The sequence below is a fragment of the Brassica napus genome, chromosome A3 (assembly GCF_020379485.1).
Source record: "Brassica napus cultivar Da-Ae chromosome A3, Da-Ae, whole genome shotgun sequence".
Lineage (NCBI taxonomy): Eukaryota > Viridiplantae > Streptophyta > Magnoliopsida > Brassicales > Brassicaceae > Brassica > Brassica napus.
The window spans coordinates 18,232,126-18,257,588 of NC_063436.1; the positions used below are offsets into that span (position 1 = coordinate 18,232,126).

Here is a 25,463-nt window from a genome sequence, read left to right on the forward strand (position 1 = left end):
GGTTAGATTCAAAATATTTTCACTCAATAAATGGTGAATTCTTTTTCAGTAGACTGAGAATATAGAGTTTGATTCACATTGATTGTATATTATAGACCGAGCAAACTTGGCTTGGAGACTGACAAGCCCGGCTGCTTGCCGGGACAAGACAAAGCTCAATTGCTTTACATAGCTTTCTATCAGGCTTCCTGGTTGTTCTTCCCCCCTAGAAGCTTCATCTCCTGATTATGTTATGGAAAAATAGAAACTTAAAAAAAACGATAATAGTCTAAAAACCGTGTATAATCATTAGTCACGTTTACATACCTCGCGAACAATCTCAGTGTATCCTCCATTTCTTTTCGGTGTGCAACCATCATAGCTTCCTCTTCCTGCTAAACTTATGTGGTGGTGGTTATGATAAGAAATAAACAGAGATATTACAACAAGTTCTACCATTGCTTATGTTTTAGAGGTCTAAGTGAGAATTTTACCTCCAGCAGTGCATCAATGTTTTCATCAAGTGAAGGGTCGGTTTCATATTGCCTCGAAGCAGTTTCACTTGTGTTCTGTCTGAAGTTTGTCAAGGCCCTATAGCCTGACATCTCTTTTAGATAAGTTTTGTGGTCTGTCTTGTTTTTCTTCCCGCAACCCTTTACCACGAAGTGGTGACACTTCCTTCACTTTCTCTTCACGGTCTGAAAATTCTTGGGGATATGAAGACAAGTAGTTCCTCTGACTAGTAAGGCAGACAAAAAAATTGTTTAGTTGTATGACTGTATGTATGTGTGCATGTTAAAAGCTACCATACTTGTTTGTGTATTGTATAATCTAAAAAAAAATACGAGAGCAAGAATATTTAAAAGTAGAGAAGTGGTGGCAAACAAAGCTTGTGGATGACTTGCTTTTGAATCAAAAAGCTTTGGCTTTTGCCTAAAAGCATTACAATATTAAATGATTTCTGAATTTAAGCAATAAATTTAAACAGTATGAAAGGAGTCTTCATTTTCCTTTAATTTACCGTTCTAAAATTCAAATTAATAGTGTGGACTTGATCATTTGCTAAAAGTTTTAAGCTAAAAACGAAAAGGAGCAATAAATTTTGAAGTAGACAATGACTTCGAATTTGAGGCATGAGGGTAGGAGCAACAGTTGCTCAAAAAAAAAAAAAAAGGGTAGGAGCAACGTCAAATCGATCATATCACGTTTCCTTTTACTTGAGACACAATTACGTACCAACGCAATTGGTTTGTCATCTCCTACACAAAAATACAAACTAACATATACATAAAGTTCACGTTGAGCAATTAACACAGCTTTAAGCATGTTTTCTTTACCCTCTAAAGAATCAAGAATGTGATAAGTAAAACAAGAAACCGTATTTACTATTTACGTCCACATTTTGTAATTTTGCCTCGCAACTTCAGAAGTCAATCGGTGCGACTTGCGAGAATATTAACAGATAGATTTCCACGTGTGATGTAAATGTCCTTCAGACATGCGGAGAGGCAGCATGATGTCTATACCACTTTTTTTTTTCTTTTTCTATAAACCTTTTAGAAAGTAAAACGCATCATTCTAAAGCATATTCCAACAGGGAAATGAATTTCAACAATTTGCACTAAAGCAGATCTGAATCGAAACTTGCTTGAGTTCGTAGATTTGCCTCAAATCAGTACTACCAAAAACTTAAATTAGCCAACGAGAGATCAAATTAAAGACTAGAGAAAAGTAGACGACCAAAATTCAAATAACCGTTTGTATTCGAGATCAAATAACTTAACAATCTCCCAACACAGAACACAAGACGCAAGAAAGAAAAAAGCAAACTGGTAGACAAATTTTAATAGGGGGACGACCAAAAACACAACACATAAGCATAAACTGAGAGTCGCTGCGACCCGACCATAGTAACCCGACAAAGAGCTTCTCACTCAGCACTTGACCTCCTTCAAACCATGTGCAAAGTACAAAAATGTTGGGTTAGTAGCACCCTCCTTGTAGTAAGCAAAGACAATAGTGCTGTCATCGTGCATGCCCTCCCCAACAAAGCTGCAAAATTGCATCAAAACAACCATAAATGAGATTTCAATCTGATTAGATAAAGAGAAGTTAAAAAAAAAAAAAAAAACTTACAATTGGAAGTCCTTGAGCTTGGGGAGAAGGTACTTGGTAGCTCCCTCAATACCCTTCTTAAACTCCTCCTGCTGTTCCGGGGTGAGCTTGGGCGTCAAAAGCTTGATGTACTTCTTGATGTAGGCGATGAACCCCTTCTTGTCGTAAGTGGGCTGCTCCTGAAGCCTGAAAGTGTCGACAATGTCAACAACTTTCTCAACAGAGTCGTCAACACCCTCGTCCTCACCACCTTCCTCAGCAGATGGGTTGGCACCAATGTTAACCTCTACACATCCCTTGGTAGTCCACTGAATCATAAAACCAAACAAAAAATCAGAACAAAGGATGAAACTTTGATGGGGTTTGATGATGGCAATACAAACCTTTCCTTCAACTTCCCAAAGAATCCCATTCTCAATCTCCTTGTAAGGGAAAGAGTCAGAGAGAAGCTCATCACCTGAAAAAATTAATTAATTAATAAACCACAATTGAGCTCAAGTTTAGATTATAAACCAAACCAATTCGTACAAATTGCATTAAAATCGAATAAAAACCCCTAAAATCCAACGAAATTAGCATTGATATAACAATCAATCACAGATCTAATCAATATACAGAAACAAGATATACATAACGATGCAGCCAAGTGCCAATTCACTAAGATGCGATCACAGATCTAACGAAATTGCAATTCGAAGCTGATTATATCGAAATCAGGATAAGCCATGATCGAATCGAAGATATAGAGAGTGAGATAACGATGTGAGCTTACCGGTGAGAAGATCGGTGTACACCAACATGGTCGCTTATTGTTTTTTTATTATCTGGAGGTTGCGGGAGAGAGAGAGACGCAGCAGCGACGAGGGGGTTTGAAACGAGGTCGTGCCCTTTGCTATTTTATAGCCGAGTGTATCGAGGGTTTCCGATGGAGAACAACAGGATAATACTGTAATAATATTCCCGATTCGAATTTACTATTTTGGGTTTTCTCTTTTTTCCAAATTTCTGTTTTATCCTTACTTTTTTTTTTTATAATAAAAAGTGGAAATGATTATGTAAAATAGTAACATTGCCCGAAAAGGAGCTCCGCTCTCTCTCTTTATCTCTCTCGTATCTTTCAAAGAGAGAGCGTCGAAGCCCTTATTGTCGGTTCTCTTCCGACTCAGAATCCCGATGGTCGGGCTTGCGATATTCTGGGAAGCGGTGGATCCCTTATCACCGTCTTCACCGGCTTATGGTCTTCGGGAAGGGATGGCTCCCATAGTATCTTTCTTCGTCGGCTTCTCATCAGGTCAATTCGGTTGTTCTCGATTTACTCTTCTGATCTTCTCCAGTCCAATCGTTTCTTGGTCTGCTATTCTGGTGTCTTTTTCCTCCCCGTAGTTAGGGTCGTAGCCATCTTCATGCTTATCTGAATCATTAAAAGTGGAGTTCGTTCAGTTAGGAAAATCGGATCTCAGATCGATTGTAGACGTTTGATGTTTTTTCTAAAGAGTAGATCTATCAGTTAAGGTTCTTTGCCTTGATCTTCCGTGAAGGCTGCTTTGTTTTAGTCGGTTTTTTCACTGATTCGGCTTCATCGGTGACGGAGCTCCGTCGCGTTTCTGCGCTGACACTGGAGGAAGGAAGATCGATCTGCATCTTGACGCGTGTTTTTTAAACGATGGGCGTTTGGACACGTGGGGTGCGTGTCTCTTTCTTCCCCAACGAGTTTTTTCTTTGTAGATTTATGGCCGCAAACTGTAAGGTTTACTGGACCTAGTGTTCTAGACCGTTTAATTTGTTGTTCGTTTCTTGGGCTTTATGTTTGGTTTGCTTTTGTTTAAGCTTTTTGTGTCTTACTTTGTTGGGATTTACCTCTTTAGGTTTTGTTCCAACTCTTGAGCTTACAAGCATAAGTATTATTTCAACTCTTCAGTTTATTGTCTTGTTGATAAAGTTGTCACCGATCTCATGATTCAACCATTAAATTTTGGGACCTCAGAGATCGTACACTAATTATTTTTACCTTGGGACCTCAGAGATGGCACACTAATTATTTTTACCATCATTGTTTTACTTTTATCTCTCTGCCTTTTTCAGGAATGCTTTTGTTACTGCATCGACTGGCAACATCAAGAAGTTTAGCCTTCCTCAAGGTCAAGGAGAGTTATGCCACGATATGATGTACGTTTCTGGAATCCCTGTAGTTAGTTCTTGCATCTACTTATTATGAATTATTATTAATTAATCTAATTTCACATATAACAATGGAATTTACTCTAAAACACTTTGAAGTCATTAAAAAGTAAAAACTATTTCTTAAAGCAATTTCAATATCAGTGGACTTGAAATTGTTTTCAAAAATCACTAGTTAAATAAGGCACATTAATAAATCTTATAACCAGAAACAATGAAGTTTATAAAAGTTTTTATAATTCATGACTAAATAACATGAAATATGTCAATGTGACACATGAATTATAAATGATTGATTAGTTACATCTTGAATGATTTTGATAACAAATGATAATAGTTTATCTAACTTTATCAATAATTTTTTGAAATCTTATTCATAATCACAATCTTTCAACTAAGGCTTTTTATTAATGCTATCAAAATGAACAATCGCCAAAAGAAAAAGCAAATACAATTCTTTAAAATTCATCACTAAACAAATGATAGATTGGCTATTGCTATGAGAGGAGAGGTTGGCTTGGTGCGAGGGCTTCCTCTTCATCTACTATGTTAGGTTTGGCATTTCTGTAAAACGCATAGATTAGGAGTTGAATTGTCCCAAGCACAAATCCCATTCCATTTGGCACCTACACACAGAAAATATAATCAGTTTCTTATCATGTAATTAATACTAAAATATATTTTTAGTATTTAAAGTTTTACTTACTAGTAGGAAAACATCATGCAGGAGTAAAGCGTAGACAGCCCAAATCGCGCCGTTCAAGAAGAGGAAAAACGACAGCAAAAATGGCATGTACTTCACACTTCTCGTCGTCACAACAGTTTTCTGATAGGATCCATAATTCAAAAAATTTGATTAAAACGACACTATACGGGTATATGAGAAAGACCATCTAATGATAATATATACAATGACATTGATATGTTACTTATACACGTGCTCATATATACTCTCCATACAATTTCTCTCTTACTTTTTTTGTTTCTTTGTTAAGGTTGATTTGATAGGTAATTGTTGAAAAGAACGAACAAAAAAAAAGTTGTTGCATGTGTTTGTGTTATTATCATTTGTTCGTAGAAAATGTGTGTAATATATAGTTTGATACAAAGAAAAGTGGAGAGACTTACAATGGCGGAAAGGGGAGAACCATACATGATAATGTTGAGAGCAGCACAAATGAAACCCATTGAATTAGAACGTGTTTTTGCATATCCGAATGCAGTTCTTGTTCCCACAATTGTTATAACTGGGAAAATCACGTTCAGCGCAAGAACCAGTGCAACTGTTTTCAACTGAAATATAGAAAAAAAGAATTGAAAGAAGATATATATTAAATACGTAAAAGTGGACCATGCATATCCCAGACATAATACTATCAATTGAAACGCCGACATAGTAGATTATTTAAAAAATTCTGCTAAGCAGATTTTAATCTGAGTCATATCAATGCAATATCTTATCTGTCCATCATACTAAAATGCAGATTTCAACCAACAACAAAAAAACACATAAGATCACTTTCACATGTATATAATAATATGTAAGTAGAGATGAAGACGTACAAATTTAGGTTTCGGGACAAAGAAGAGGAAAATGAGAACGTAGATGGATTCAGCAAGAACACCAAAGCCATTGACCGTGGAGACCAAGTATTCACCAGGTGTCACTATTCCGTAATATGTCCATAGCGACGAACCCATCAACGTGCAAATGTATGGCAAACACTCGTACTTCTCTGTTGATCTCCGTTTCACTATCTTCCAAAACGTCTCCCTAATATTAATTTTAATGTAAATCGATTAGTTAAAGACCTATTTCTTATAATGAAATCATCTATTATTTGATTAAGAGAGAGAACTCACACAGGAGAGAGGAAGAGAAGCACCGATATCACATTTCCTGCATTAATCATATATACAACTAACTCAGCCCTAATGATATAGATAAAAAAAACTTAGCAAAAAATTATATAGATAAAATTATGGTCATGTGTGTATATATGATCCTTTGATGTACATTGATAATTTAAATCAAGTGAAAATAAGATGATAAGTTACCTATAACTCCAACATAGAAACTTAGTTCTGCCATATCTGGGGTGAGGTTCTCAGGAAGACAGAGAAAGAACAAAGAAATACTGATCCAAGAAAATGAGAGAGAGAGCAAATTATAAGGAAATGACTGTGTTTATCTGTCCACAAACGAGATATATATGTGAGCTTATGGTAGTATCAATAAAATATAAATTCTCTTTCGGACTGCAAAACGAGTATGCGACAAGACGTTAATACTAAAATTAAAGGCTCATGTAGGATGTGGATATTTGATTTAGGATAAAAAGAAGTCTACACTTTTCAGGTTGAAAAAATTCCTTTCCTTCTTACTGTTTTATACCCCTATTGAAATTGAAAGCGGTGATTTACTAAAAGATTTGGATGGATGAAATAGCATGACGATATCTAATTTAGTGTAAAACGTAAGAAAAACATTAAAAATAACATTGATCCAGTACCTAATTGATTTTTGGGTAAAGTCCAGACCAAAACAGCTCATCATCAGCTTTCGACCCAACTCAGGATTATAAGAAACACCCTTATCCATGCCATGAGGATAAAGTTCCCAAAAATAAAAGAGAAAATATTATATGGATATTTCAAGTTTTTAGAATTTCATTCATTGTTTTACTAATTATTATTATTTATGTTATTTTTAGAATCTCATCTTTATATCATGGATGGAATTGCTAAATTCATGAAAACAAAAGAAGATAACTTTCTATAAAAAGTAGCACATACTTCTGATTTTATTCTTCGAGTCTAATGTTGCAGAAATAGTTCTCGGTCATGATGGGTTCTCATGGTGGGTCTCTCGATACTAGGACGTACAACATTCTGCTAGATAGTATGTGTTGTAAATGTAAGGTAGAGAAAACATTGATGATATTTGAGTACATGCGAAAGAGAGAAATGGATGTTAGCATTGTTGATTATACTATCATTGTTCAAGGGATGTGTTAGGCTGGTAATTTGGAGTGAAGCCTAATGTTGTAACATACAAAATAGTGATATGGAATTTTGTAGGCGAGGCCTAGTTCATGAAGCTGATGCGTTGTTTAGGAAACTGACCGAATAACCAAATGAAAGCGTGTATGAGTAGGTAACACCGGAAGCTGAAACTCATGAGAAACTAAGGTTAATTTGATTCTTCTGATCACAAGCATACAATGATGCAGTTGCAGTTTAGGGAGAGGGTACACATATTAGATATGTCTTTCACTAGCACATGTTGCATATGATTATGCAGAAACTTAAATTTGCTTCAGCATGATGTATGATCCATTGTGGATATAACTTAAATTTTAACACCACTATTGTTGTAAATTGTATTATTGTCAGGTGTAAGAAAGTTTTGCCATAGCTGGTCAGCTACATAAGTTCTGTAATGACTCATTTCGAACGAGATGTCATATTGGACCTGTAAAGATTCGTCAAAAAGCTGTTGAGCCAGTGACTTCCAAAACCAGTGGTGTAAGGGGATTTAGTGATGATAATGTTGAATAAGCTCGATCAAAGACTTTACTGAATCAAAGAGCAGAGTAAACTACTACAGCAAATGAGAAAAGATAAACAGGAATAAAGGCAGAATGGTCAAAAATAATATTCACGCGTTAACTTTAGCGTATGTCTTAGAAAATTCCAACAAAGTAATTACGTTGCGCTTTCTCACGTCACGTCTCTCGCTACTACTCTTTAAACACACGAACTTTCTTCACCTTATTCTTCCTTCACCAGTTGACTCTCTTTCTCTCTCTCTCTCTCAGAATCTCTAAGTCGTCACAAGAATGATGAACTTCAACGACCAAGATCCAATGGCCACGCCCGAAGAAAAGAACTCTAGTTCTACCACCTACGCCATGAGCAGCAAAATCATGATAAGCGCCATTGTAATCCTCTTCTTCGTCGTCATTCTAATGGTCTTCCTCCATCTCTACGCTCGCTGGTACCTCCTCCGCGCTCGCAGACGCCACCTACGCCGCCGTAACCGCCGCGCTACAATGGTGTTCTTCGCCGCCGACCCTTCCACCGTAATCCCCACACGCGGTCTCGACCCCACCGTCATAAAATCTCTCCCCATTTTCACTTTCTCCGCCTCGACACATAAAGATCCTATCGAGTGCGCCGTCTGTCTTTCCGAGTTCGAAGAGACCGAGTCGGGTCGGGTTTTGCCCGGTTGCAAACACACTTTTCATGTTGACTGCATTGATATGTGGTTTCATTCTCATTCCACGTGTCCTCTCTGCCGCTCTCTCGTCGAGCCTCACGTCGGAAGTGAAAGACCAACGGAGGAGGAGCAAGTGGTGATCATGATTTCTCCTGAACCGGTTTGTACAACTGAACCGGGTTCGAGCTATGGATTGAGTGATGAACCGGAAGATTTGGGGAGAAAACCAGCGGCTATTGAAGTGCCGAGGAGGAACTTCAGCGAGTTTGAACACGAGTCGTCTCAAAACTCACCATTTAGGTCGCCGATGATGAGTCGGATGTTATCTTTCACTCGGATGTTGAGCAGAGATCGTAGAAACGCTTCGTCGCCCGTTGCCGGAGCTTCGCCGTCGTCGAGCTGCCATATCCCGATGCCTGAGTCAGATATCGAACGTGGAGGAGAACAGACTATGTGATTCTGCCACGTGGATGTTCTTTATTGGTTTTAGCAAGTGAAACTACAATTTTATTACAGCATTGATAAAGTCAACAAGCCTTTTGTCGAGAGTTGTTGATTTCAGAGCCCGTGAACACGTGGCGTAATCGGAGTTGTTAACGAGTAATCGGAGTTGTTAACTAGTCAAGAGATTAGATAGATATGTATGAAGATGTACATACGTAGTCAGTCGTCGATGTTGAATTTTATTTCACTTTTATTTTTCTTTATTCCTCTTTTTCCATCTCTACAGACTCTTTCTGTAATAACAAATCCAATGTCATGGACTCATGATAGAGACTTTACAGAACTTTATTGGTTATCAATCTTAAATTCTCAATGTCTTTTTTTTTTTTTTTGCTTAAATTTGGTTATCAGTCTTAATGTCTTTGAGATCAAATCAAATATAAAGTTCCTCTGTTTATACTTAACAGAGAATGTAGGTAACATATTCATCTTTCCTAATCGTAAATGTAAATATTCATCAGTTGGAACAATCAAAGTAATAAGTTAAGCAAAAAAAAAAACAATCAAGGCATACTCCTTTTTGTGTGTGAACATTTGTTGCGTTTCTTTACATACAAGTTACAATTATAAAACGTAATTTATGTGGCCGGGTTACGTATGTTTATCTGATTGAATTATATTACATGTTATTTTCGCAAATGAAACTTTATATAAAGTTATAAACATGCAACCAATTAGTTTCCAACTATAGGATCCATGTTTAAAGAGTCTTGACATGGTAAGTAACACTCAGAATGAGATATATGGTGTTCAACACGACTACGAGTCTACGACATTCCAGTTCCGACTCCAATTCGCTCACCTCATTACTATATTTATTATTTTTAGTATTTTTCATTTCTTAAAAAAAAAAGTAAACATGTCAATTCATTGGATCTGATTTGTAAACTTCATTGAAATATGACCCTTGGTTTCTACACGTAAGTGGACAAAGTCTTGGGCCTCCTACTTACCACACCGCAACGTGATATTAAATTAAGTATATATGTGTTTATATGTTGCAACAAATTCATGTTCACAACAAAAAGGGAGGTAACAACTTGCACCATCTCCAACTCCAATAATCATAGTTTTTCTTTTCAATTCAAAATGACAACTCCCACTAATATACAAATCCAATCATTTCAAATGAGAACAGTACATAAGTCCAGAAACAAATAATATTATTATCAATGTTTCCAACTTAAATCTCTTACAACTTTATAAACTTATGTTAATCTCTCTCAAATGAAATTTGTTGACATTAATATCTTATTATTTTTTTACGAATTCCTTAATTAAATATAATATAAGAGCATGCGCAGCGGTAAGCTCTTGCACCAGCTCTCATTAATTTAAAAATATTAAAGAATTTCAGAAGAAAATAAAAAGAAAAAGGTGGAGAAAAAAAAAAGCAGCTCAGTCATAGCACTGCGTTAGAAAAAAGAAGAGAAAGAAAAGCTCTCGTGGTGAAACCCTAATCTGGCGGCCGCCGCCTCTCGCGGTCGCCGGATCTAGTCCTTGAAGTCGTCATGTGTCCTTGTTCTTGTCTGTTCACTCCTTCTCCTTCTCTTAAAGTCGTCTCCTTTACCCGGTGTACTGAAAGCAGTTGGAAGAGCTCTTGTTCTCTCAGATCCATGGAACTTTACGGAGATCTGGAAGTGTGGAAGGGTGTCTGCCGGTGGTGTATACGATTGCACCTTTCTCCGGCCTCCGTCTGAGACTCCAATCTAGGTAAAGTTTCAAGCTTTGGTGGCTCTCCTGTTTTGCAGTGGCTGTGTCTTCAGCCTTTCTCTAGTGGTGTCGAGACAGCTTGATAGAGGTTGAATCCGGATCTTATCTCTCGGTTTTGAGAGTGTGGCTTAGTTGGGCTTTGATTTAGCAACGGTGTATCAGTGACGTGGAGGTGTGTGTTGAGCTGGTGAAGGTTCTGGTTTTTATGATGCAGTAGGTTCAAGGTTACCTTCTCATCTACCGGTTTCGAAGTGGTCTTCCTCTCGCCCTGTTAATAAGTGAACTTCCTGGTCTGCTTTTGCTCTCTGTTTGTCCTCGGTGGCTTCCTTTTGTGAAGCAATATACTGAGGCTGAGGTGCGAAAGCTTCAAGACGAAGGTGCGTTGGAGTTGAGGATTCTTTCGATTGCTGGTTTTCCTGGTTTCTGCCTTGGTATTGGCGTAGGGTTTTGTTGGTTGTCATCGTGAACTTGTGGTTCAGATGATATCGATGTGGTTCGGTGTTGTAATCGTGAACAAGTAGTTCTGATGAGGTCTCTGCTCTTCACGAAGAAGTCTTCTACGTTACGTGTTCTTGTGCTTAGTTCATTGCATGATATCCGGCTAGTCATAGAGTTTTCTAAGTCAGTGCTCTTGCATCTATTGATTTGGTTATGGGTTATTTGAAGGAGTATGTGGATTTGTTTATATTTCTATGTTGGTATGTTGCCCGTGTGTTTTGGGCTCTTGGTCCCCTTGTTCCTGTTGGGGTTTAGTTTCCGGGGAAGGTCATGTGCTCCGCCGGCTTTAGTGTTCCATCTTGTATCTTTCCTTTGCTATCAATGAAAATGAAAATCAGACGGGAAAAAAAAAAAAAAAAAGCAGCTCTCTGCGAATATCTTTCTGATTTTGCCGAGGAACTGTGTTTTTCACTTGTCTTTTAAATAGTGACTTATTTTAAAAATAAAAATAAAAATAATTTAAAAATATTATTTGAGAGATCTATGTGTTTTCTACCAATGTTAATGCTCTAAGTCGTTTACATTTTGAGAAACTTAACCTTAAGAGATTTCCAATACAAATACCTTAACAGCTCGCATATATTGCTGTTGATGTTCGTCATAAGGAAGTATGCATAATTGACTAGTTCTCTATATCAAAACTTGAAGACTAGAAACTTCAAAATAAGTAAACCAATATTCAAAGGTATGTAAAAGGTGATACAATAGAAAAAAAAAAGAGAAAAAGACTAGGATAGCACCAAACCAAGTTTATGTTCCCAAAGTAGTACTCAAGGCTCAAAGTCACAAAAATAGGTTTCATTAGAGAGGTAAATATACACTTATACCCTTTGGGTTAATTAATCTAAACCTTAGGGTTTAGAGTTAAGGGGTGGGATTTTGGAATTAGGGTTTAAAATTTTATAAAAAAAAAATACTAAAATAAAAAATAAAAATTTTAAAAACAGTTTCAAAAAGTATTTTTAAATTATAAAAAGAAAATTTGAAAAAAAATAAAAAAAAAAATTCGAAAAAAAAAATTATAAAAATTTCGAATCTGAAAACATATAATCTGAAACTATAAAAAAAAAATTCTTTTTTTCATTTTTTTCATTTTTATTTTATTTATTTTTATTTATTTTTGTTTGTTTATTTAATTTTAAACCAAGGGTATTAGAGATATTTTACCCTTTAATGAATGTAATTTTTGTGATTTTTTCCTTCTAGTGCTATTTTTGAGACATAAACTTCAAAAAGTGCTATTATTGACAATTGCCCTAGAAAAAATATGCAGATGTTAACTCATATAATAGTATCGATATAAGACGTCAAAAAAATAGTATCGATAATTTCTTCACGTTTTTCAAAACGTGATTATCGGATGTTTCTTTCGTTACATTTTTATGTTTTTATTAGTGATTTTTCTACATGATACGAACACGTTAGAATTGATCGTTATTTTACGAAAACTTTACTCAACTCAAATGTTCTCATTACTCAATCATTCATCGCATCTATAAGATGTCAACTAGTCAAGCATAAAAAAAAATTATCTACACAAACAAAAAATTGACCAGTTTTCTTTGATAATAAAATAGCATGATTAACTCAAGGTGTTAATATCTTACTTTTGGGTTGTCTAAAATGACAAGTCAGAGCTTCAGAGCAGACAACTTGTCTTATATGCAGTACCGTGCGAAGAATTTTATGGTCTTAAGGTAAATTTTAAAAATAAATTTATTTACAATTATAATGAAAACAATTTTGTAATATGATATATCAATTTCACCAAATATATAAATTTAACACTGTAAAAGAATAAGTTTATGTTATATTATATCATATAAGGAAAAAAAATACATGAATTCAGAAGGTTAGTTAGTCTAATATGTGGAAAGGGTTTTTCTATAAAATAAGTTTAAACTACTAGATTAGATACTATTTTAAATGTTGGAGCTCTAAAAAATTCATATTAATCTGGGATCTAGAACGAGTGCTTTTTTCAATACACTGTAAGCACGCCTCTACTTATACGTCACTCCAATTATTTAGCTTCAGAGCAAAGCAGGCAACTTGTCTTGTATGTAATCACAATTATTTCTGTTTTTGTTTGTGTTTGTTATGTCTTAGATTTTTTATCTAGAGTCTTGGAAGTTAGTCACAAGTGTTGTACATGTACACTTTTTGTTTATCCTTGGCTCTTGTTTTGTGTACCAAAGACTACGTGTTGATCCTGGAGAAAACGCAACACCAAAGATGTCAGAGCTCATGTATTGTAGAGTCCAAACTGTTGGCGATTCTTCCTTCTCTTGTCATGCGAGGGTTAGTAACCCTCAAGTACTACGTCGGTTTTAAAAGATGTTAGAGGTAACTAATAGGGCATTGTTTCTCTACTTTTCTTGTTTGTATCTTCGAGAAAGAATAAGATTCAAAAATCGTTTTTTTGTGTGAAATAGGTATGTGGCATTCTAAATGGATGAATTTAGAAAATATGTAAAGTAAATTGCGAGAAGTCATCTAGTTTTAAAATATATCATGTAATAATATTTTATGAGAAATATTTGTTCATAGAAACACTAATTTTACTGATTTATTAAAATATCAGATTTTTATATGTAAAAAGATAATAATTTTAAAATTAATTATTAAATAAAATACACGTTACGTGCATAAATCAAAATATAAAGTGAAAATAATGGGGGTAAGTTGAATGTTAAATTGGTAACTCAAACAAAAGGGGTAAGGTTATGAGAATCTATCTATCTATACAATTATTTGCTAAGTGATTTTTTGAAAAGAAGCTTTTACGTTAAAAGTTAGAACGGTTAATATCGTTTATACCCTTAATGAATTAAATATATAAATTTGCTAGAACAAAAACGAATTTAAATTTTTTATAAGATAAGTGATTAACATTATTAATAATAAGAATTATCTATATTATTATTTGCAAAGTGTTTTTTCAAAACGAAGCTTTCACGTTAAAATTTAGAGCGGTTAGTATCATTTGTACCATAATAATAAGAATTATCGAAAATATATAAATTTGCTAGAATAAATACGAATTTAAATTCTTTGATAAGATAAATGATTAACATTCATAATAATAAGAATTATACAAAATATAAAAATATATTTTAAAATAAAAGATAATTATTTTAAAATAAAAAATAATTTTTATATATATTGTGTCATTATCCTAAAATGTATTCTAATAAAAATTATATTAATCAAGATAAATTATTAATTTATATAATTGAAAAAGTAATATTGAATGATTTTTATAATTTATTTATTAATGTTGAACATAGTATATAACGAAATTTTCAAAAAAAATTATAATAAGTAAAAAATTTCAAATAAATAAATAAATAATACTCCATGTGTATTAATAAGAAATTATAAAATGCAAAATATTTAGTTTACTTTTATTTCCCACCTTCGCCGGTTATGGACAAAAACCGCTAAAAGAAATCTCCCGGTAACATTCGTACATTTTTACCTCTTCTATTCTTTCGTTTTTCCGGGAAGTGAATCATCATCATCAATGGTCGGCGATATTCACGGTAAGACTTGTGGTTCATCTTCCCGGTCCCGATCCGGGTCTGGTATTGGGGTTGTGAACAAGGATCCGAGCTTGTTCGGAGATCTTGTAGGGTCCGCCATTGGGCAATCCAGTGGAAACGTGCCGTTGAAAAAACCCCTCCTGCTGCTGCTTGAGGTTCGAATAAGAGATCTTATTCCATGGGGATGAAGAGTAGTGGTGGTTAGGATTATATTATAGCAGTAATCCCGGGTGTTACTGTTTGGGAGCAACCTAAGTGGGCTCTGGTCTTCCTTCAGACAGCGACCCGTTTGGGTTCTTTGGTTGGTTTCGGATCAAAATCATCAGGAAGCACAACCGGAAAGGCTAACAAAAAAAAAAAGGCAATGCACAGAGCGATGCTTTTACGAAAGGTGGCAGCTTTGCCGGGTCCACCGATGCGCTGCCGCCACCTTCACCGAGTGTGTAACGGCCCGGTTCCTGGCCCATAAAAATTTCCCAAAGAATATGGGCTTCTCTACGGCCCATTTGGCAAAACCCTAGGGCTTCCCCTTCCCTTTACTATAAAAAGAGATGCAGTCTCCCTTCCTGCCTCATCACAAATCTGAAGCGAAGCTCTGCAGAGAATTCCCGGAGGTCGAAAACCCTAGCCGTCGAGCTCTCTCTCCTTCTCTCCTGCGCCGCCTCTCTCTCTCCTCTCTCTCTCTCCCGCGCGTCGCTCTCTCTCTCTCTCCTCGCCGTCACCCTCTCTCTCTCCTTGCCGTCGCACGCTCTCTCTCTCTCTCCCTCTCGCCGGCGCCGTGAAGTGGTGGTGCTGACCAGATCTCAACCTTCTCAATCCTCGTTTCCAGATCCAGATCCAGATCTAAGACTAAGGTGGAGTGTTTCGAACCCAACCTTCTTTCATGGTTCTGTATACTCCTATATGTTGGAGTTGGGTTGATTAGACCCTGTTTGGGAGTTAGGTTGATAGTACATGGTATTGCTAGGATGATAGAGGAATGAATCATGATGCATAAGAACCCTCATATTGATAAATGGGACTTGATGAACGGAATTGAATTGTTGTGGTAATGGCTGATTGGTAGCTGATACTTGGTTGCTTGGTTGTGATGTCCCATGTGTGGTTGCGATTGAAGTTAGGATGCTAGAGAGAAATAAATGCTAGGGTGATAGATGAACAATGATTATAAAAGTTATTGAAGTAGAACTTGAATGCGATGTGTATTGTGTGTGACACCGATAACGGGTGGCGTCTAGTGATTGAGTCCAAGTACAAGTAGAAATGAAAAGGGGAAGTAATTGGGAATGGAAAGGGTTAAGTGAAAGCGATAAGGAAGTGAAAGGATAAGTAAAAGTATGAAAGAACGTTGTTAAGGTTAAGCATGGGTGGGAAAGCATATAGAGAGTCTAAGGAAAGTAGGTGGGGTAAGTAGTCCACGCTAGGTATCCATAGGAGATGTGGCGAATCCACATGAATATGGAGGCACCCATAGGAGATGTGGCGAATCCACATGAGTATGGGGTAGAAGCCTAGTGGGGGGCTACCCACTGAGGAAAAGAGGAAAAGAGGAAAAGATGAAAAGAGGAAAAGACGAAAAGGATATGCATTGTAGGGTTTTAGCTCATGGTCGGGTACAGGAAGTTAAAGAAGTCATAGGATTTAGTCGGACTGGTAAGATGAGTCGGTTAAGTCTAGGGATGGCGTGTGTGGCAATGAGTGAGATCATTGTATCGATTGATTACTAGGTTGTTAGAAGTGAATGGAAGTGTGTGTAGAAATTACAGATGGTGATAGGAAATGATAAAATGCATTAACTGATTGTAGTGGCTAGTCAGTCCTAGTTCCCGCATAGAGTAGTATAGAGTGTCATGCGGGCAGGCTGGTCTAGAGCCACTTCACTGAGTAACTTGTTGCTCACCCCCTCCATTTCCATTTTTCCCTGTGCGCAGGACTGTAAGTAGAAGTATATGGATGTGGGTGTGACGGTATTTTCAAAGAAGGTTATGCGCTCGTCTCTCGGGACCAGTAACGGGACACGTAGGGTTGTCTAAATGAGTAGACACGTGTCCATAACGCCCCTTCGATAACCCCGGTCGGACGCCGGGGGATCGGGTTGTTACAATTGGTATCAGAGCGGGTTAAGATCCCTTAGTTCTGTCCTAAGGGATCGGCATTTCCGACGTTTAAAAAAAAAAAAAAAAAAAAAAAAAAAAAAAAAAACATTTCTATATATTTCGTTTTCGGAAAAAAAAAAAAAAAAAAAAAAAAAAAAAATTTTTTGCAAAATTACTGAGTATTTTCGGATTGTGAAAGATTAATTGAAAATCCCACTATATCCATACTTCTATTATGGTTCTGATTGAAATTTTATTGCAGGATGTTTTCGCTTGACCATTACGAGTGGAGGATGCCGCGTATGCACTACGGACGGAGGAACACCAGGGAGTACGCCCAAAGGCGTCACTACGACAGGGAGGGTAACTTGGTGCTACCCATGTTTCCGGATCCTGAAGAACAGTACAAGGAGTTTCCATTCAGGTACCCGCACGAGCAGACTGTGAAGCATAAGGTGTTGATGCCACATTTCCAGAGGATGGCTATGGAGGAACGCCTACTGCAGGGCAATGCGAGGTTCCAGCTGGCAACCGAAGAGGGACCCCCGAGGAAGCGTGGCCGTCCATGCAAGACGCCAAGTGCAGCAGGGGGACCCTCAAGGGTGTTCACCGGGAAGTGCCAGTGTGGAGTGCTGAGCAAGAATGCTCAGGAGGACCGATCAGTCGCTGGATACACGGAGGACTTCATCAACCAAGCCAAGCTGTGCAAACCAAAGAATGCAGAGACGTGGTGCATATGGTATAAGAACGGGCTACGCAAGGAACTCCAGGCGCAGTTGAGGGGTGTTTTGGAGCCCTTGGAGTTCGCGCTAGTGAGGCGGATGGCAGGCTTCGCCATGGAGGCAGAAGAGAAGATTGCAGCCGATGTGGCCGCTCTCTCGAGCATGGAAGGAGGAAACCCAGGTAGGGACGTTGATGGCCATGAGGTGCCGGTAGGGGCACCCGCTAAGGGAAAGCGGGGGCGTCCGCGAAAACTACCTACAGTGACATGTGATTGTGACGTACTGGTCCAGATGGTTCAGAAGCCACGCAAGGTGAGAGATTACCTGGAGGAGTTCTTGGATACGGCCAAGATGTGTCAACCGAAGCCAGCTGAGGAGTGGTGTCATCTGTTTAGGGCTGGGCTACGTGGGGATATTCGTGAAGAACTCGTGGGAGTCCTGGAGCCTCTGGAATTTGCACTGGTGAGAAGGATGGCTAACCAAGCACTGCATGCGGAGGAGTGGTTGGCGGAAAAGGAGGCGGAGGCCGAGGATGACCGCGTCGCAGAGGGCGAGGAAGACCTGGGATCCGAGTCCCGCTGCCCCTCGCCATGTCAATGTGGCTAGACGAGATCCTAGGGACGATTCGTAGGAGTAGGACACGTGTTCCGCTATTGGTTTTATTTCATTTATTGGTTATTGGGGTTGGTGTTTTTCCCCTTATTTACGGCATTCTGTATTTGTGCAGATGTGCTGAGTTTTCTTTTACAAACTATTGTAGTCCTACTCCTTTTATTATTTATGACATTCCTTCGTTGGTTTTAAAGATTCCAGTAGAGTTATCGTGTCATGTATGCCTCCCTTGATTGTTGTGTGAATGTGTGAATCCATTTTGGTAACGAACGATTGGTCTGAAAGATGTGGGCTTTGGAATTCGGGGACGAATTCCGATTAACGGGGGAGGATTGTAACGGCCCGGTTCCTGGCCCATAAAAATTTCCCAAAGAATATGGGCTTCTCTACGGCCCATTTGGCAAAACCCTAGGGCTTCCCCTTCCCTTTACTATAAAAAGAGATGCAGTCTCCCTTCCTGCCTCATCACAAATCTGAAGCGAAGCTCTGCAGAGAATTCCCGGAGGTCGAAAACCCTAGCCGTCGAGCTCTCTCTCCTTCTCTCCTGCGCCGCCTCTCTCTCTCCTCTCTCTCTCTCCCGCGCGTCGCTCTCTCTCTCTCTCCTCGCCGTCACCCTCTCTCTCTCCTTGCCGTCGCACGCTCTCTCTCTCTCTCCCTCTCACCGGCGCCGTGAAGTGGTGGTGCTGACCAGATCTCAACCTTCTCAATCCTCGTTTCCAGATCCAGATCCAGATCTAAGACTAAGGTGGAGTGTTTCGAACCCAACCTTCTTTCATGGTTCTGTATACTCCTATATGTTGGAGTTGGGTTGATTAGACCCTGTTTGGGAGTTAGGTTGATAGTACATGGTATTGCTAGGATGATAGAGGAATGAATCATGATGCATAAGAACCCTCATATTGATAAATGGGACTTGATGAACGGAATTGAATTGTTGTGGTAATGGCTGATTGGTAGCTGATACTTGGTTGCTTGGTTGTGATGTCCCATGTGTGGTTGCGATTGAAGTTAGGATGCTAGAGAGAAATAAATGCTAGGGTGATAGATGAACAATGATTATAAAAGTTATTGAAGTAGAACTTGAATGCGATGTGTATTGTGTGTGACACCGATAACGGGTGGCGTCTAGTGATTGAGTCCAAGTACAAGTAGAAATGAAAAGGGGAAGTAATTGGGAATGGAAAGGGTTAAGTGAAAGCGATAAGGAAGTGAAAGGATAAGTAAAAGTATGAAAGAACGTTGTTAAGGTTAAGCATGGGTGGGAAAGCATATAGAGAGTCTAAGGAAAGTAGGTGGGGTAAGTAGTCCACGCTAGGTATCCATAGGAGATGTGGCGAATCCACATGAATATGGAGGCACCCATAGGAGATGTGGCGAATCCACATGAGTATGGGGTAGAAGCCTAGTGGGGGGCTACCCACTGAGGAAAAGAGGAAAAGAGGAAAAGATGAAAAGAGGAAAAGACGAAAAGGATATGCATTGTAGGGTTTTAGCTCATGGTCGGGTACAGGAAGTTAAAGAAGTCATAGGATTTAGTCGGACTGGTAAGATGAGTCGGTTAAGTCTAGGGATGGCGTGTGTGGCAATGAGTGAGATCATTGTATCGATTGATTACTAGGTTGTTAGAAGTGAATGGAAGTGTGTGTAGAAATTACAGATGGTGATAGGAAATGATAAAATGCATTAACTGATTGTAGTGGCTAGTCAGTCCTAGTTCCCGCATAGAGTAGTATAGAGTGTCATGCGGGCAGGCTGGTCTAGAGCCACTTCACTGAGTAACTTGTTGCTCACCCCCTCCATTTCCATTTTTCCCTGTGCGCAGGACTGTAAGTAGAAGTATATGGATGTGGGTGTGACGGTATTTTCAAAGAAGGTTATGCGCTCGTCTCTCGGGACCAGTAACGGGACACGTAGGGTTGTCTAAATGAGTAGACACGTGTCCATAACGCCCCTTCGATAACCCCGGTCGGACGCCGGGGGATCGGGTTGTTACAGAGTGTATCAGCTACATCTGCTAAGACCAAGGGGATTGATAGCCAGAAACAGGGTCAGTATGATGATGCCATAAAGTGGCTATCTTGTTGAGAGTATAAGAAGGCTATATCAGACTGCACAAAGGTATGTGTTTGTTAAAGAGAAAGACTGCACAAAGGTTTTGGCTTTGGATGCATTATAGTCTTGATCCATGAACGAACTCTCTAGCTATTGTTTTGGTTCTTGTGGAATCTAAGATACAATGCGAGTTAAATTTGATATGTTAATATAGAATTTTTAGAGCCAAGTTGTAGAAGAAGAATATACCATTACTGAACAGCTCTTTGGTCGTGGCATCGTCACCATTGTGGCAGTTCACTGATTGCTGTTATGCTTGCTCAATAGATGGTTTCTTTTCACAACCAAGAACATAACCAGATATGAACTATGGAAACATGTCCTTCATGGTTTTGTTATAAATGTGATTGCAAGTGCTTGAGCACGACAAGAAGAATGTGAGCATTCTGGTTCAACGAGCACTGTTATACGAGAGCATGGAGAAATACAAAATGGGAGCTGAAGATCTGGTTTTGAAGATCGATCCTGGGAATAGAAATATGGCTGGCTGATTGATCATCAGTTGGATTCTCTTATACTTAACATTCTTGAATTTATCACGAAATATTTGACCATGCATGTTTCTATGAAGCTGTTATAAAACACTGGCTGTTGTTATTTTCTTACAGTCGAACTTTCCGATTAAATTTGTCGGATTTTTGGTACACTATGGATCGACAGTATAGTGAATTAAACGAAAACGTTACCTTTTTGAGAAACGCTGCATGACAAACGTGAGACGTTCAATGCATATTACACAGATTGGTCATTTACTCTGTCGGATCTTTTGTTTCTATTTGAAAGATTAATGTTTAAAATTTTAGTTAATGTTCTAAGCAAAAAAAAAACAGAATTAAAATATAAAAATATAACTGGTAGAATAATTAAAAACAAATGTAAATATTTGTTGTTCCTTCGAAAATATTATTCAATTATAATGGGTTTTTTTATTAAACCATTTGACGAAAAAAATGATTTTTAATGGAATCAAATTTCTTCCTAGCTCAACTAATCCAAACCGTCAGACTAATTACCAAAATCTCCCTATTCTTCAATCATTCATTTTCCAGGTAAAGATTATACAGAAAATGATAGAATACCACATCACTTGTAGTAAAAAAAAAAAAGTAGTATATTTTTATATATTAGGAAGCATTGATTACACACGCTCGTGGACGCAACACTCTTAATTCGACTAAAAAGTTAATGACATTGTCATACGTTTTTTTTCATCGGTGAACCAAAAATGCTTCTAATTTTGTCGTTATTTGGATTAAGTTTGTTGTAACCGCCGTGTATCAAGGAACATATGACTATGCGTATAATTTAATACAAGTATTTATTTCATAAATTTTACCCCGATTTTATAGCATAAAAGCTTTTTTTTTGTGTCAACTTGTATAAAACATTTAATTCGCCTATAAATACGCTTCACCTCCACCGCCGTCATCTCCCTCTTGAAACCTAGCATCAGAGAGAAAAAAAAGAAACACAAACAAGAGAATATGTGTGGCGGTGCTGTAATTTCCGATTTTGCCCCTAGCGTCACCAGGGCCAAGGGTAGGAAACTTACGGCGGAGGAGCTCTGGTCAGAACTTGATGCTTCTGCCTGCGATGATTTTTGGGGTTTTGACTCCACCTTCAAGCTTCATTCCACCAAACAACAAGGTACTATTAAACTGATCATACTTTCATACAACAAAATCATGAAAATGAGGAATATGAACATTTCAGATGAATCAGTATTATATATTCTTAGAATCAAAGCTGACCCTGGATTAAAGCTTACTAAACATCAAAATTTATATACAAGTTTAATATTATCAAAAAAATAATATAATAATTTATGAACATAATTTTTCCTATGTTTAGACGTTAAGTAGACAAGACCTTTTAAGAAGATAATTCTTTTTGGATTGGTAATGACATCAACTGATAATTGTTGGTATCTGTGGGGTTATAACTGTAATTTTGCATCTTAAAACTTTCGAAGTGACGTTGAAAGATGAGGCGGCGAACAAGGAGAAGGAGCCGGCGGCGACGGAGAAACGGAAGGAGAGGAAGAACGTTTACAGAGGGATACGTAAGCGTCCATGGGGAAAATGGGCGTCAGAGATTCGAGACCCAGAAAAAGGCGCTAGAGTCTGGCTTGGTACGTTCAACACGGCGGAGGAAGCCGCCATGGCTTATGACGTGGCGGCGAAGCGTATCCGCGGCGATAAAGCCAAACTCAACTTCCCGGATCTCCTTCATAACTCTCCTCCGATGCTGCCATCATCTCCACGACCGGAAGATCAGCCTCCGGTAAAGAAGCTATGTGTTTCCCCTCAGAGCGAGTTGACTCAGTCTAGTTTCCCGGTGGAGTGCATTGGGTTCGGGAATGGAGACGAGTTTCAGAACATGAGTTGCGGTTTTGGACCGGACTACGATCTCAAACAGCAGATATCGAGCTTGGAGTATTTCCTTGAGCTGGACGGTACCACACCGGAGCAGCCGAGTCAGCTCGACGAGTCCGGGTCCGAGGTTGATTTATGGATGTTTGATGATGTCATCGCGTCGTATGGATAAAAACATAAAATTAATGAGTGAAAAAATAAAGGCTGTAATATAAACCGCCGTTACTTTTTAAGGTTTTACCATTGCATGGAATTGCTAATGATATGCTGTGGTTTGTAATGTGTGTGGGCGTTATTGCGACTCAAATCGAGCGTTGTATCAAAGGTTCGTGGTATTGCTATTTTATTTTCTGGAAAATAACTACTTGTGTAAATACAGATTTTGTAATAAATTACCCGATTGTTATACGTACGTATTATTCTCGAGTACCTATGAAAAGGTTGTATACCTAACTAGTGTTTTTTTAGGAATATTATATCATCGGAATAACGATTACAAAGCTAGGACGACCAAGAAATATAGTTTTCGAAAATATAATACACCAAAATGTAACAGTCAGATCATATATAGCAGTGAACTAAATTATAAACCGAACCTCTGCTTCGACTTATGAAATTACCTTAGGTAGATACAATCATACAATAGAGCTAGCTACTGCCACCATAATTACTTCGCCCACGACTTAGGAGATTACCTTATAGTATACTATTTCTTTTTCATTGCATACATATTACATACAACTTTGATGGAAAAAATATGTTAGAATATCAGTATTGATTAGAAAATTGAGATATTTAAAATAGTACTATCCATACACAACTTGACAATGAAGAGAGATTATAAAAAATGGTGTAGTGATGCACCGATGTTAAGAAACTCATCGGTAGTGACATCATTATCATAAACATTTCCATATATCATTCTATTCACTCTATTTCACATTTTGTAATAGTTAATTTAGATATTAATTTTTTTATTTTTTATAATAAGTTAAATAGAATATAAATATTTTGATTAATATAAAAATTATCCCCAATGGCATAACATAATCAAATCTACAATTTTTATTCCGCAGATTTTAAAACTTTACAGAGATTAATTATTTTTTGCATCTTCATTATTTTTTTCACTATTTCGTGATATTAAACGATATTTGTCAATCAACATCTATATTGTTGAAATCATAAGGACTAAAACATACTTTTCAAAAGTAAATATTAATCTAAAATGTTATAAAAACACATTACAAAATTTTTTGTTAATTACTTTTCTAGAAAAATAAAGCAATTTTAAAAATATAAAACATTTTATATTTTAAAACACCAACTTTTCTCTAAAATATCTTAGATTATTAATATAGTAAGTATTTATTTCCATCGGTACGATATGTATAAAAAAACTCACCAATAATGATGTCATTATCACATAAAAAATTATAAATTAGAAATATCGTGATCTTTTAAACAGATTAAAAGCAACAATATACAGAAACAACTTACAAACGAGATAAATTTTGGAACTTAAGAAATATATAATCGTTTGAACGTAAATTACTATAGTTACATAAACTTGATAGTTTTAAGAGGTTTATAACTAATTTAGTGATAAAATTCCTCTGGCACCTCATTAATTAAGATGCCAAACATTGTTATATTGTAAATATGTTTCAACTGTAAACTAATCTCATCGTTTCTCTAAATGTGTCTTACGTGTACATGCATATGATTAAATAAATAATGTAGATTGGTTTAGATGCATGTACCTGAAAGCCTAGTTGATCTAATAAGAATGAAAGTGGGTCCTTATAATGTTTCAAAGATTGACAGAATCTATTAGTTTCGCGAGATTGTCTATTTGTTTCACTTTCAAGAAAATCATTAGTAATCTAATACTGAGCGCATTTATTTGGTCTGATTAATATTTTACTTAATTAACCGAAAATATATAGCATTATAATCTTCTAACTATTTTGCCCATACATCTAATCGAATCAAGATTATACCAAATTTGTTGACTGACCTATCATGCTGTACTCAAATTTAAGTCAATATAACCGAAACAATTTTTGTTGCTGTGTGTGCAATCACGCCCGGTCTATAAATAATTGTGCTTAACATAAATGTAACTTGTCTGCTCAATACTTAATTAGGCTAACCTAAATCTAAAGAGTTTGTGTAATTGTGCTTACCACATAATTAATAAGTTTGTGTGTTCTCTGTATAATTGCTTTTCTCTAAAGTCTCAAACTTTGTCCATTTCTGCCCACTTGGAATGATCTAAAATGATTCGCATTTATTTGACTTACAAACAAATAATGTAAATCCGTACGTGCGTATTATATGTAGGATAATGATAATATATTAGTACTTATATGTTATTGTATTTGTCAATGTACAATCCATTATGTATATACATTATTAATGTATCCACCCACAACAATACTTTTTTTCGCCAATCATGTAAATTTATTTATTTTAAAATATCTTGGAGGCATCATTTTCGGTGCTTTGTTTTTATACTAGTCATATATTTAAATCTTAATTATAGTTTATAATTAAAATTGTATTCCCTATTTCACCTTGTAACAATATTAACAATACTAGCAATTATTTTTAACAAAAAAAAAATACTAGCAATTATTGCAAACAGTGTATTGGACTACTAGTTCAACACAAAGAATTGGTTCAGTTGTGTTTCTAATTCGATTTCTGCTAAAATGGATGATTTTCGTTATGTCATAAGGTATTAAAAACGGTTGATCATGGGCTTAGGAGAAGATTACGTTATGGTC

The 25,463-nt window shown here is 37.0% G+C and overlaps 5 protein-coding genes across 5 annotated transcripts; 3 read left to right on the plus strand and 2 right to left on the minus strand.

Annotated features, from left to right (window-relative positions):
* Positions 1-1,724: 1,724 nt before the first annotated feature.
* On the minus strand, positions 1,725-3,122 carry LOC106439442 (translationally-controlled tumor protein homolog). Its single transcript, XM_048776481.1, has 4 exons — positions 2,867-3,122; positions 2,478-2,551; positions 2,116-2,402; positions 1,725-2,031 (listed from the first exon to the last, which is right to left on the minus strand). The coding sequence occupies exons 1-4, from the start codon at positions 2,892-2,894 to the stop codon at positions 1,914-1,916; spliced, it is 507 nt and encodes a 168-aa protein (XP_048632438.1). The 5' UTR covers positions 2,895-3,122; the 3' UTR covers positions 1,725-1,913.
* A 1,647-nt stretch (positions 3,123-4,769) lies between these two features.
* On the minus strand, positions 4,770-6,069 carry LOC106444053 (bidirectional sugar transporter SWEET16; the record flags this gene model as incomplete). Its single annotated transcript, XM_013885584.3, has 4 exons — positions 4,770-4,898; positions 4,979-5,098; positions 5,401-5,565; positions 5,836-6,069. Coding segments are annotated over 4 exons (648 nt in total), but the record flags the coding sequence as incomplete, so codon positions are not given.
* Positions 6,070-8,014: 1,945 nt separating this feature from the next.
* LOC106439445 (RING-H2 finger protein ATL2-like) lies at positions 8,015-9,324 on the plus strand. The gene has a single exon (XM_013880890.3). It carries the CDS (start codon positions 8,115-8,117, stop codon positions 8,949-8,951), a length of 837 nt encoding a protein of 278 aa, XP_013736344.2. The 5' UTR covers positions 8,015-8,114; the 3' UTR covers positions 8,952-9,324.
* A 5,873-nt stretch (positions 9,325-15,197) lies between these two features.
* On the plus strand, positions 15,198-19,098 carry LOC106444499. Its single transcript, XM_048776482.1, has 2 exons — positions 15,198-15,608; positions 17,113-19,098. Exon 2 carries the CDS (start codon positions 17,114-17,116, stop codon positions 18,176-18,178), a length of 1,065 nt encoding a protein of 354 aa, XP_048632439.1. The 5' UTR covers positions 15,198-15,608; position 17,113; the 3' UTR covers positions 18,179-19,098.
* Positions 19,099-21,680: 2,582 nt separating this feature from the next.
* LOC106439447 (ethylene-responsive transcription factor RAP2-3) lies at positions 21,681-23,083 on the plus strand. The gene is made up of 2 exons (XM_013880891.3): positions 21,681-21,943; positions 22,269-23,083. Exons 1-2 carry the CDS (start codon positions 21,781-21,783, stop codon positions 22,841-22,843), a joined length of 738 nt encoding a protein of 245 aa, XP_013736345.2. The 5' UTR covers positions 21,681-21,780; the 3' UTR covers positions 22,844-23,083.
* Positions 23,084-25,463: the final 2,380 nt, after the last annotated feature.